The sequence below is a fragment of the Oryzias melastigma genome, linkage group LG17, assembly GCF_002922805.2.
Source record: "Oryzias melastigma strain HK-1 linkage group LG17, ASM292280v2, whole genome shotgun sequence".
In the NCBI taxonomy this organism is placed as follows: Eukaryota; Metazoa; Chordata; class Actinopteri; order Beloniformes; family Adrianichthyidae; genus Oryzias; species Oryzias melastigma.
In genome coordinates, this window is record NC_050528.1 from 19,001,670 (window position 1) to 19,014,593 (window position 12,924).

At 37.6% G+C, this 12,924-nt stretch overlaps 2 protein-coding genes across 3 annotated transcripts; one reads left to right on the forward strand and one right to left on the reverse strand.

Moving 5' to 3' along the window:
- Nucleotides 1-24: 24 nt before the first annotated feature.
- On the reverse strand, nucleotides 25-6,429 carry and3 (actinodin3). 2 transcript variants are annotated; one of them, XM_024273672.2, is made up of 6 exons: nucleotides 5,633-6,429; nucleotides 2,401-2,504; nucleotides 2,151-2,214; nucleotides 2,005-2,049; nucleotides 929-1,077; nucleotides 25-855 (listed from the first exon to the last, which is right to left on the reverse strand). In XM_024273672.2, the coding sequence occupies exons 2-6, from the start codon at nucleotides 2,413-2,415 to the stop codon at nucleotides 202-204; spliced, it is 927 nt and encodes a 308-aa protein (XP_024129440.1). In that variant the 5' UTR covers nucleotides 2,416-2,504; nucleotides 5,633-6,429; the 3' UTR covers nucleotides 25-201. The 2 variants fall into 2 exon arrangements, with proteins under 2 accessions (XP_024129440.1, XP_024129441.1); XM_024273673.2 differs by lacking the exon at nucleotides 5,633-6,429 and adding an exon at nucleotides 3,840-3,852 and having other exon boundaries at nucleotides 2,151-2,218; nucleotides 2,408-2,504.
- On the forward strand, nucleotides 4,796-12,851 carry pcyt1aa (phosphate cytidylyltransferase 1, choline, alpha a). The gene is made up of 9 exons (XM_024273671.2): nucleotides 4,796-5,596; nucleotides 7,350-7,467; nucleotides 7,637-7,733; nucleotides 8,512-8,628; nucleotides 8,808-8,959; nucleotides 9,092-9,170; nucleotides 10,311-10,453; nucleotides 10,965-11,153; nucleotides 11,280-12,851. Exons 2-9 carry the CDS (start codon nucleotides 7,354-7,356, stop codon nucleotides 11,481-11,483), a joined length of 1,095 nt encoding a protein of 364 aa, XP_024129439.1. The 5' UTR covers nucleotides 4,796-5,596; nucleotides 7,350-7,353; the 3' UTR covers nucleotides 11,484-12,851.
- The last annotated feature ends 73 nt before the right edge of the window (nucleotides 12,852-12,924 follow it).

The following is a 12,924-nucleotide window of genomic DNA, read 5'->3' on the forward strand; positions in this document are numbered from 1 at the left end:
AAACAACTCAATAACACACTTTTGTATCATATCATTCACTTTTTTGTTGTTTTATTAATACGCAAGTTTACTCAAGTTTGCAGATACATAACATTTACATAACAGTCACTGAGTGGTTTATTCTGAGCCTGCTTATGTGTCCATACTGTAAAAATGGTCATTTGCATGAACGCCGTCACAAATGGACACTTCTGGTTGGATTTACTGAGGATCTGGCTGAGCGTAGCGAAAGGGGTCATACAGGTCACGTTTGAAATCATAGGGGTCGTACTGGGGGTAAAGTGTTTTCTTCCCCCCTGGAACTGGAGCTGCAGGAACAGCGTCCGTCTCTTCCTCTATAACGTCAGGTTCTTCAGCAGGTTCTGCTGGCGTGGAGGCCTCCTGGACGGGTCGGGGAGGGTGGTCGATGAGGCAGTCGGGGTCCCAGTACGGGTCACAGTCGTACTCCATGCCTTTGGCTCTGACAGCAGGAGGGGGCGTTGACTTTGCAGGAGCGGCGGTAGACGGCCGGGACACAGACGCAGCCTTGAGCTCCTCCTCTGTTTTGGGGGCGCAGGCGGGATTGAGTCTTGGGTCGCAGAGAACGGGCACAGCCCCCGTCGGCAGGAACACGATCTGGGGTTTGCACAGCGGGTCCTTGGGGTTGCATAGGTAGATCCTTTGGGCGTTCTCCAGAGGATCCGGTGTTGGGGCAGGTGTGGTGGGAGGTGGAGGAGTGTGAGTTGTTGGTGGAGGTCCCACAGTGCTAGTTAGGAAACCCAAAGCATTCTGGTATTTGGAGGCATCTGGGCCATAGGTCAGCTCCAGGTTTCGCATCTGCTGGTATAACATCCTGATCCTGTCGATCTCATAGAGCTGACAGAGAGACAGACACACGTTAGAGATAGAAAAACAAAGGATTTGGGCCGTTAGAGGGACGTTTCCTCACTCCTTCAATGTGCCCGATGCTGTTGTAGTAGCGGTAGTAAGACTGAAAATCTGGATTGCCTCTGTACCACTTCGGATCAATGTTCCTCTTTGGTCGAGAATTAGTCAGGAAATCATTTGCTGCAGCAGAATTGATCCTCAATGAGGGTCCTGAGAAAGGAAAGAGAAGCACACAAAGGTTAGATACTTTTCAAACCTTTAAAAAAAATAAGATTTGTTTGAAAAATACCTCAATTAAAGCACTAGTTTCTTATTTTTAATGAGTTTAGCGTCAGTGATAGCTATAGCACAAATCATCCCAGAAATACAATAATATTTTATTGAAAAAAATAATTTGTTCCAAAAAATAAATTAAATGAAAGAAGAACATTTATTCCATCGGCCTCAACCTTCGTCATTATGTAAAGAAGCAAAACTTTAAAAATTAATAAAAACTAGTCATTTTTAACAGACAAACCAAAAATCCAACTAGAATAAAAACTAGTAGGACTATAACTAAAAACGCAAAATGATTTATTTTTATCCATATTTTTCAGTGTAACACATGTGATAATTGTTTTTTAATTTGAATTGTCTAAATTTTGCTACGCAATATACTTCACAGGTTTATTCCTTATACAGAAATGCCTTCTTGCTTCAATTTTGTCCAAAATTTGGATTTTTTAACCTTGAAAATGAAAAATATTTCAAATTTTGTCTACATGTTGACGTGTTTTGACAAAGCTGTGACAAAGCTTAAACTTTAATTGTAAAGAGAAAGTTCTCAATTAGATCAGCAAATTTTAATATTTAATTTAAAAAAATGTAGTTATTGTTTTCTGTTGATTATTCTGATTCATTAACCCTTTAGAATTTTATAAATGTCTCTTGTCTTTTAATGTATATATCCTTTTTGTATAAAAAGCTACAATTGATTTTTTTATATAATTATTGTGTGAATTCCTATTTAATGTCATCAATAATCATTTCCAAAGTTTTTGTTGCTAATTAAATTTCGCATAAAATCAATGTAATGCTGTATTTTTATTTATTTTTTTAAGTTTGGAGATCAGTCTGAGCCAGAAGGTGATCCATTACCTGCAGAGTGTTTGACTTTCACCAGAGAGGTTGATTCCAGCAAACCTGCAGGAGACAACAAGATGTGAGATCCAAAAACTAAACAGACAAAACGTTTTTAACCATCATATTATGGGATGTGTTTTATGCATTTCATTCAAACTAACCTGGCATTAACAGCAGGCAGCAGAAAACACCAAAAAAGGAGACCTGAGAGTCCATCATTGATCTCTGCAATAGAATAAAACAATGAATTCAGTTTGAACTATTTGTAAAAGTGCAGCTAATCATAAAAACAACTCCATTCATCTGATTGAATGCACAACACATTTGCAATGAAAAATCTCACCCAGCAATAATATTTTAGATATTTTTTTTCATTATCTCACAGAAACACTGAGAAGAGGACCTGCCTACCTGCTGCTGCTGCATCCTGGTTTCAGCTCAGTGGAATCATCCATAAGTACAGCTGAGAACACAGGGGCCTCTCAGGAGGCTGGACTCCACCCAACCTGCATTTCCTGTAAACACGTGCACTGCTTCATTAGTATATCAACTATACAGCAGCAGGTAAAGACCAGCTTCAAACAGAATGTGACATCTTATTAAACAGCCCTGGAACCAAAGGAGACAAACATGGAGCAATCGGATGTTTTTGCATGTTTGACAAACTGTAGATAAGATATTTATAGACCGTTACTTATTTAGTAACTTTATTTTTCCTTTTTTTCTTTGAAATTGACATTTGAAATTGACAAAGGAATGGTAAAAAGTTGGTGTTCCCAGCACAGATGTTTGTTCTTCTCCACAGAACAAACCTCCTCCAGCAGGTGAAATGTGTCCCGTCTTTGCTGACAGCTAACAATTAAGCTCCTGCCTCAAACAGCTGGATCCGTCCTTTCAACTGCGGTCAAAGAACAGCCGTGTCAGCTGGTCTTTAAGCCAGAAATATGCAGGATTTATGAGTCGGCTTGTCCAAGCCACAAAAAAAATGTTGTTTTTTGAGGAGCAATCAGGAATCATAAATTCACAAATAATAATAACTTGATGCGTTGAGGTTTCCTCGAAAAAACAGATTCACTGATGATTTAACTTGTTGAACAGCTAAAAATATTCAATCAAGATTTAAGGTAATAAATCTAACTTTTTTATTATTTATGTTTTTTAAATTATTATATTCAGATTCTGAATTGTACTATTATTCTGTGTCTTTCAGCTCCCCATTTATCATTTCATCACCTGAAGAAATGCTATCCCCTAAATCAGCCGGCAGCGCTGCAATCACAGACTGCCAGAAGGAGACAGAGAGTCTGAGGAGTCCGGCCAGGTGGTTAATGGTAACCATGGTACTGTAATTTCTCTGACAAAAAATGGAGGAGTAAAGCACCCGTTAGCCCCAAACTACACACATTTATTTCACCTGAACACATAACAAAGCAGGCGGACAGAATCAATCAATCTGTCTGACAGAAGGCGTGAGCTGAAGGCAAAAAAATACCTGTTAAAATCCTCACATTTTCTTATAAAGGAGGTTGGTTTAAATGTTCTATTAGTTTTAGGGAAAAAAATATTTACAGTTTTTGAGAAGAAAGGAACTCGCAGTACTATTTTAAATCTTGGATGTGTAACCACAGATTAAGGAAGCTAAAACAGCTTTCAATCTAAACAGTAAATTTTGGTTTTACCAAAAAAAATATTGGAAATTATAGGCCTATTCAATTAGAAACCTTAATAAAACCCCACAATCCAAAAGAATAAACATGCATAAAATATTGTTTGCATTCCAACCATATAAATGTGAAGTATATTTTATTTCTCCCAACTGTGCAGTCAATTCATTTCAGATTTCCTCTGACCTGATGAAATATTAATTCATTTTTAGGTAAATTTTTCCCTTCATGATTACGGTTTTGAGAGGCTATTTAACTACAAGAAGCATAAAATATTTCTAAGAATCACAACAAAATCCCACCCAAATAAACGAGACACAATTGTTTCATTAATGTTGCCTGAATTTCAGGATTATACATTTCTTTACACTGTGATCTTTATTAATAAACTATAACAGAAAAGGAACGACTTTAACAGCATTGAAAGAAAAAAAAATGTTGTCACGCTTTAACATTGAAAGGACTACAATTACTAATATTTTAATATTTTGAACTAAAATCTCAATATTTTCTTGTCAGTCTCAAAGGCTTTTTCTAGCTTTGTTTCATTGAAGTGAATATTAGATTTGTTGAAAATGCAAAGTGATACTCCATGGGGTGTAGTGGTTTGCACTTTCACCTTACGATGAAACATGTGCAGTTTGCATGTTCTCCTACTGCATTTCAAGCTTCCTCATACATTCCAAAAACATGACTGGTGACTTAAAACTGCCCTGTGTGTTTCTGTAATGCAGCGTTCATTTTTCCCATCTCATTTTCAGTCTATGCATGGAACGCTTCTGGAACTTCATCAGATAAATTTACAAAATGACATATATTGGAAAATGTATTGCAAACCATCATACATTTCTACAGAAAAACAAATCTTTAACATAAGTCTTTTTCTACTCTGCAGCAACAAAACAGGTTAAATGCATTTTGAAATGATAAAATTAATAAACAAAGAACATCGTAAACACCAGTTTAAAGATAAATAACAATATAAAATATCAAACTCAAAGATTTACAAACAGAACTGCAAAACTAAGCACGTACAAATACAATTATTTGAGGTCAAATTGTGATAACTCCCTTAAATCTATTTATTATATCAACTTTTATAATTGCTTTCATTTTTTAATAGAGTGACAATTGTTGATGTCTTCCCTGCTGCTATTCCATATCTGAACCCCTCATTTGTTCTCACAAATGGTTTCTAAAAACATATTTGATCCTCCCAGACTATATTTATAGCCTCTGGATGCTCTTTGGTGATTGTTTGCTTTGAACATGATTTGAATTATTTTGAAATTTACCATTATCTCCAAATTTTATTTTTTTTTTCTTTTAAACAGTGAGTTAGTCAGTAAGATGATCCTGTGATGATTCTTGTGATTTTTTTTAATCTTGAGGTCATGTTTTCCAAAAGGAGTACATCAGAATAAAACATGAATTTAATGCAAAGTTCAGTCAAGAATATCTTCTTTGAAGATTTCAAGTTTTAAGTTCTTTGAAGGTTGCATTCTTATTTGCGTTATATATGTATCCACTAGATGGCAGTCTAATGGCTCATTCGCAGTCCTAAATGGAGACCCGGTAATTACGTCATATCCTGTTATGAAGTTCTGTAGTCCGCTTTTTTGTGACCTGTCAGCATTGTAGTACCATCTACTGCTGCAAATAATTATTTTCTTGTAAGTTAGCTTGAAATTTTTATTTTTACCATTGATGTTTAAAGTATTATTGGCGCTAAAATGTTCTGGAAGTTTTTTGCATTCTGTTTTAGTCATGGTCGATGAACAGACTGCTAACGGCTAAAATTAGCTAACAAGCCGCCCAACTTCACTGCCAGCTTGCCAGCTAGCATCCAAGGCTACTTAGCAGCACTAGCTCGTCTGGTGACAGGACGAGTGTAGGAATCCGCCCACCTCTCCAGAGCAGTGTTCCGGACAGAAGACAGAACGGTACGCAAATATAAACTTGAGATATTTAATGCTAACCTGCTACGCGCCGTCTGAATTGCTTTGTTGCGCTTCTGAAATCGTTCATAAGCCGGGAATTGAAAGTGCTGAGCTGATCAACTAGTGTCACCAGTTTAGCCACTCCGTCAGCTGTTACAGTGACTTCTCTCTGCTTGTCTTTAAGCTAAAACAGAATTTTAAACCTACGTTTTGGAAAGTCGTTTGACTACTTTGTAAAGTTAGCTACTTTATATGCTGTTCAATAGACGATCTTTGTGAAATTGAGGTGAAGGTTGTGGCTGAAACTGTTCAGAGGGAGGCCAGGAAATAAACCAAAACGCCCATAAATAAAATGCCCAACTTTAATAGTAAAAAAAAAAAAAAAAAATGTATATAGAGTAGATTCATGCCCCAAATTGAACAATTTAGTCTATGTAAATGTGACCTGTAGAATATTAGTAACTTTGTTATAATGGCTTGTTAAGTAAAATGTCACACATAAACTAATATATTAGTAAAAGGGTCAATAAGCAGTTCAAAAACAGAAAAATAAATGCACTATTAATCAAAAATTCTCTTTAAGGGTCTTTTAGTCCATTGTTTCTTGTTTTTTGCTTTCCTATAGCAGTGCGTTTAGTCAGACAAGCCTTGGCTCTGTCTTTTTTGTTGCTTTCTTATTATAGCAGCTCTTTTCAGCGATGACATGTGCTGTTCATGTAAATCATTCCTGTCACCGAAGCCCTGTTGGACCTTTCAGTCTCAGCCGCCAGCAGCTGCCAAAAGAAAAGAGGTGGGGTGCTTGTGCGAATGGCCAATGTCGGATAAGGTCGCCGTCACCACCAGGGACGTGTGCTGCCATGCCCTTGTTTTCATTGTGCTGTCTTACACTGATAACCCATTGAGCCGAAGATGTCCACCCACAAGTCACTTTTTGACTCTTGGCTCTCACTTTAATGAGCGTTATTTGTTGGTGGTGTGGTGGAATGTGTGGAATGAGCCACAGCCTATATCTCCAGATAGCCCGGATTGGATTCTAGCAGCCACTTTTGTTTTGCACTTACAAACAGGATGGGCGTGTTAGAGGAAGCACGAATCGTAAACGTGCTTTCAATAATAAAGACTCAATGAAATCTTTGAAAATATAAAGAAAATTATGGTTGTGGTCAGTTTGACAAACTCTTTTCTTACATTGGAATATTGATCATGCTGTGATACATATTTAATTTGTTTTTCAGTGGTAATTTGGAGAAATAAATTAGAAATATTGATGTTTATCTTTTTTGATTATTTGACAAAAAAAGTAAAAAACTAAAATAGTTTGAAATTATGAGAAAAGTAGCCAAAGCCAATCAGCTAGTCATAAATGCTTTTTGTTTTGGTGCTGACTGTAAAGCAGGTCAGGGTCTCATGTAACAACCTTTTGATGATTCTTTTTCCAAAAAGAGCCAAATTCTAAGTGAGTTCTGCAGAAAACTGTTGCAATCTATAGCTTCCCTGTAATTCCAGCTCATGCCCATGTAGTGCTGCCTGAGTCGGTCAAAGGTAACTACGGTATGTCAACTTCATAACCCCACAGCTGTTGGGATTTACAGTCAGCTGGTTGTGTAACAGACCGGCATTTTCGAAACATTGACACATGATACTGTAAAGAAACGTCTGAGAGTCTGTTACGTCACAGTCCAAGCCTTTAGGAAACCAGTAAATGCCAAGTACCGGTATATGGCACCGTTTAGAGATATTTGGTCTAACTTTCCAGACAGATGGAGGCCCAAAGCTCCTGTGACCTGCTGCTGTCCAGGAAGAGAAAAAAAGAGGACTCCAATGGAGAGACAGATGAAGGAGAAAGACCATGGAAAATCCCCAGATGCACTGTGGTGAGTCAGCTGTGTGCTTCAGCTATCACTGGGCTGCATTGTTCCGTAGTGCACAGCTCTCTAGAAATTCAAATTTCTGGACGATGAATAGATCAGATGTTCTCTGTCGCAGCCTTTTTTTGTGTGAATCAATATTTCATTTGTCTGGGGTGTCCTTTCGGTTCCATAGGGATTGAAAAACCCAGCGCCTTTCGCAGATGAAATCAAGCCGGATGGGAAACCCTATAAGAGAGTCACCATGGAGGAGGCAAAGAGGGGAACACCTCGTGAGTTTAAACTTTCTCTTCCTCGTCTGCTGCTCAGCTCTTTGTGTTCTTTTATTTTGTATAGTTTTACATCTAATCTTTTTATCCATCAGGCAACATTGTTCATGTTGGAAATAAATCTATTGTAGTTTGTTACTCAGTAACATTTCTAAAATTTAATATTTTAAATCTTTTTTTTTTGTTTATTTCAAGCATTAGAAATAATATAATACTGCAGTAAAAAAATTAAAAAACACAGATATATCAAACGCATTTCAGATGTTAAGTAATATATTGCGCAGAAAATAAGGAAAAATAAACAAAGATGAAAGAAGATAATGCAATCTACAATCTAATCATAGACATATTTGCAGCTATGCATATTTGTAAAATTAAAAAAACAATTCAAAATGTTTTACCTTAAGTTTAAACAATAAATACTCACATTTGACCATAGAGGGTTATGAAGAATTTGTGATTTAGTTAAAGTTCTACAAAACAGGCCCAAATTATCAACTCTACCTCTATGCTTATTGCTTGATTAATATTTTTTTTTCTCTCTAACTCATTTTGATATTTCTCTAATTGCTTTTTCAAACATTCATTCTCAACATTTCAAAGACAACCAAAACTTCCTGTGTACTAAACCTCACTGACGGATAAATGCAGCGTTAGTCAAAAGTGAAATATGTAGAATTGATATTGGATGCACTTCTTTTTTCCTATGATTGTGTGAACTTATTTCTTGTGGGTGTAATCTGTAGTCACGGCCTCCGTGTCTCATCTTGTTTCTGTGCAGCTGACAGACCCGTTCGCGTCTATGCAGATGGCATCTTTGATGTTTTCCACTCAGGTCACGCCAGAGCGCTCATGCAGGCCAAACGCCTCTTTCCAAATACACATCTGATTGTTGGAGGTGAGAATGAAAGCCTTCATGTTTTGTTATGCATGTCCCAACAGCTGGTTTCCTAGGAATGGGAAAGTCTTGTCAATTCTATGCATAGACTTGTAGTTTTTTGCGCCTTTCAGTTTCAAAATCCATGTGTATTGATTTCGAATTAATAGTTCCTGCAAACTATTTCTTGTCATTTGAAGTGTGCAGCGATGACCTTACCCACAAATATAAGGGCTTCACTGTGATGAACGAAGACGAACGCTACGATGCTATCACACACTGCCGCTATGTGGACGAGGTGGTGCGAAATGCTCCCTGGACGCTAACGCCAGAGTTTCTAGCAAAACATCGAGTAAGTGGCCGTCAAAAAGAGACTTATGAACAGATTCATGTGGGAGGGAAGTTGCCACCATCTATGATCTGATGATTAGTGGAGACATGGATCGGAAATGTGTGTTGATTTAAGCTTTCATAACTTCTCCAGATCGACTTTGTTGCCCATGACGACATCCCATACTCATCGGCAGGAAGTGATGATGTGTACAAACACATTAAAGATGCAGGTGAGCAACTCATTATGGGGAAGAGGGGATTTTATCTGTTCCAAGCAAAAATATTAGAGGATAGAATATATCTTCAGTTCAAGTTTAAGGCATTTTCTACTAAATTAATATTAACACAATCAGATATTATAAAATGTAGTCTGCAACTTTAACATCAGGTCAAAAAGTTTCTTTTTTGAACATGTCTGAAGTTTGTTTGTGCCCTGCAATGAACACAGTGGGGCAAAAAAAGTATTCAGTCAGCCACCAATTGTGCAAGTTCTCCCTCTTAAAAATATGAGATGTAATTTTCATCATAGGAATAACTCAACTATGAGAGACAAAATGAGAAAAAAATCCAGAAAATCACATTTTTAAAGAACTTCTTTGCAAATTATGGTGGAAAATAAGTATTTGGTCACCTACAAACAAGCAAGATTTCTGTCTCCCACAGACCTGTAACTTCTTCTGGAAGAGGATTCTCTGTCCTCCACTCGTTAGCTGTATTAATAGCACCTGTTTGAACTCGTTATCTATATAAAGGACACCTGTCCACAACCTCAAACAGTATGCGTTACTGATTTGTTGATTAGAAAAGCACTCCTTCATTTTTTCCGTCAAACTGGTTTATATTTTAGGTTTTTGTTCAATTTTACTGAAAACCTGTGGGGGGCAGCATTACACACATCAGTCTACAGCCTGTGGGAACTTAGAAGAAGAAGAAGAAGAACCTCAAACAGTGACACTCCAAACTCTACTGTGGCCACAGGGCTGTCTAAGGACACCAGAAACCAAATCAAAACAGAACAAAATAGAAAATCTTTGGAGTGACGGCCCCAAAACATCCCTGCTGTAGAGGAGATCTGCATGGAGGAATGGACCAAAATACCAGCAACCGTTTGTGTTATGAAGATTTACAGAAAGTGTTGAGATGAACTTTTGTTTTTGAATGAAATACTTATTTCACACCCTAATTTACAAATAAATTCTTTAAAAATCCGACAAGGAGATTTTCTGGATTATTTTTCTCATTTTGTGTCTCGTAGTTTAGGTATACCTCTGAAACGTACTGATCTCTCTCTTTGATTTAAGTGGAAAAACGTTTCTTGCTAATCTGCAGATTAATGACTAATTCTTATTTCAAAATTGTGTCTTTGAAAGGAATGTTCGCTCCCACCCAGCGGACAGAAGGCATCTCCACCTCTGACATCATCACCCGCATCGTTCGGGACTATGACGTGTACGTGAGACGCAACCTGCAGAGAGGCTACACGGCCAAAGAACTCAACGTCAGCTTCATCAACGTATGTGACTTCAGTAAACACAAACATGAACTTTAAGCACAGATTCAGCACTTCTCTTCTCATCTGATTTTTCTGCCTACTTCCTTCTTTTTTTGCTTCCTTTGACCTCTGAGGGAAATCTGTTTGACACACGAGATGATAATAAAAATATAAACTATGATTGTGCATGCAATTTGACCTCTTTTTATGCCTTTTTTTGTTCGTTTATTTCCCTCTCTTAGTCCCACACTCAACACTTAACGTGGGGTTTAGAGCTTGACTGGATTATTGCGTTTTTTTTTTTTTTTTTTTTTTTNACATAATTTCACAACATTTGCTGGAAATGACGACAGAATTTCCACAGAGCTTTAGCTGCATGAAATTAGGTCACCTTATCAAATGGAAACATGTTTTCAATGTTTTCTATTTGTCTAAAAATAGTTTTTTTAAAGATTAATAAAGAATGTTTTTAATTCTGTTGTAGTCCTCCACACGCACTTATAATTCGATCTAATTTGATGTCACTAAACAGGAGAAGAAGTATCACCTGCAAGAGCGCGTGGACAAGGTGAAGAGGAAGGTGCGTGACGTCGAGGAAAAAAGCAAAGAGTTTGTCCAGAAAGTGGAAGAGAAAAGCATCGACCTCATCCAGAAGTGGGAGGAGAAATCCAGGGAGTTCATCGGCAACTTTTTGCAGATGTTTGGCCCAGAAGGAGCCCTGGTGAGGATGGATTTCTTTTGATCAAACGTGTACAGAAGAAAGTCTGATGGTGGTTTTACCAAAAGGAGGGAAACGGCCTCCAAAGAGACTGTTCTGTTTTTAACCCTGTTTTTCTCTCCTCATCAGAAGCACATGCTGAAGGAAGGAAAAGGCCGCATGCTGCAGGCCATCAGCCCCCGGCAAAGTCCCAGCAGCAGCCCCACCCGGGAGGAGCGCTCGCCCTCCCCCACGTTCAGGCTTCCTTTCTTCTCCAAGGCCTCGCCGCCCCACCACAGTGAGGCCCGGGGGTACCTGGTCAGCGAGGATGACGATGAGGATGATGAGAGTTAAGAACACCTGAGATCCCAGTCACTGCGAGTAACCAGTTTTCATCAAGATTCCCTTGGTTTTGTTTTAGTTTTAGCACCTCGTTCAAATGGAACAACCAGGTTCTCTAGATCTTATAATTTAAAGAGAAAAATGATTTTTATTCTTTTTTTTTGTCTTGTAAAGGTCAGTTAACATTTACCACTAGTCACTCAAGTTCTTTAACAGTTATGTTCATGTATGTCTACCAATTTTTGTAGGCAGTAATTCACTGTCCTCTTGGATTTTGTTCAGGTGTAACACCAGCTTTCATGGCTGGCGCTTGGTCTTTAGTTGCAGCAGTTTTACTAGATGTAACTGAGAGCAAAAAATGGTTTAAACGAACTCACTCAGGTGTTGGGACACTTAATACTTTGCTCTTACTTCCTTGAGCTTCTTAAAAACTCCTCTGAACTCTCCAGATTACATCAGATCTGCACCTGACAGCAGACTTTTTTTTTTTTGCATGCATTTTGTGTGCAAGCTCTCTGAGCATTTCCAGCTGTTAGCATCTTTGTGTATAATAAATTCTTTTAAATTTTATTGAATGACAACAATCAGTCTTTGAAAGACTTAGTTTAAAAAAAAAAAGACGCCTTTCAGTGGCGTAAAAGTTCAAATGTTTTTAGATTGTTATGCAGAAAAAGCCTATTTTTATAGTTGGCATCCCATTGTTTTGTTTTTAAGTTGAAAAAAAGTCAACTCAAGACATACTCTCTGTGAACTAAAATTTTAACTTTAAGGATAATGTATTCATGAATCAAAGAACCAAAAAAATTCTGCATGATTAAAAAGCAATGTAAGATTAAACTGGCTTTTTTTATGTAAAGCATCTGATCTAAAATCTACAGAACAAGTTTTAATAGTGAGCATAGCAAATTCAAATTGTTGCTGCAATTAGACTTAATGGTCTCATCTCTACTTATAAAGCATGTGTAGCTAAAGGAACCTGATCTACAGGTTTGATGCTTTACTGTCATAACTGTAATATGAACGTTCTTGGTCAAACTTAGTTGGATTTTTGATCATCTCTAGTGTGAACCAGAGCAACAAAGATGTCCCTTTCAAAGGATTTGGAACCAGATGTTGGTCAGCGACTTGGATCCAGTGTAAAATCTTCTGGAAACAGCCATGAATTTGGTGCTAAGCAACATTAGGAGAGCCTGGCTTTGATTCTCGTGGAATCTTTTTCCTTTTTAGTCAGTTTTCGGCGTGAGCATGTCCTTAAAGTGCAGACTCCAATAGCAGCACTGAGAGGCTGCCACCCAAATGTTTTAAAGTCTCATGTTACTGTGTGGAAAATTGTCTTGCATTCTTGATGTAGAGGAAACAAAATAAACTTTTTGGACAAAACTAGTTTTTTTTTTAAATTCTTCAAGTACATCAGTAAAACCACCTGAAAACAAATAGTGTTAAAAACGACACA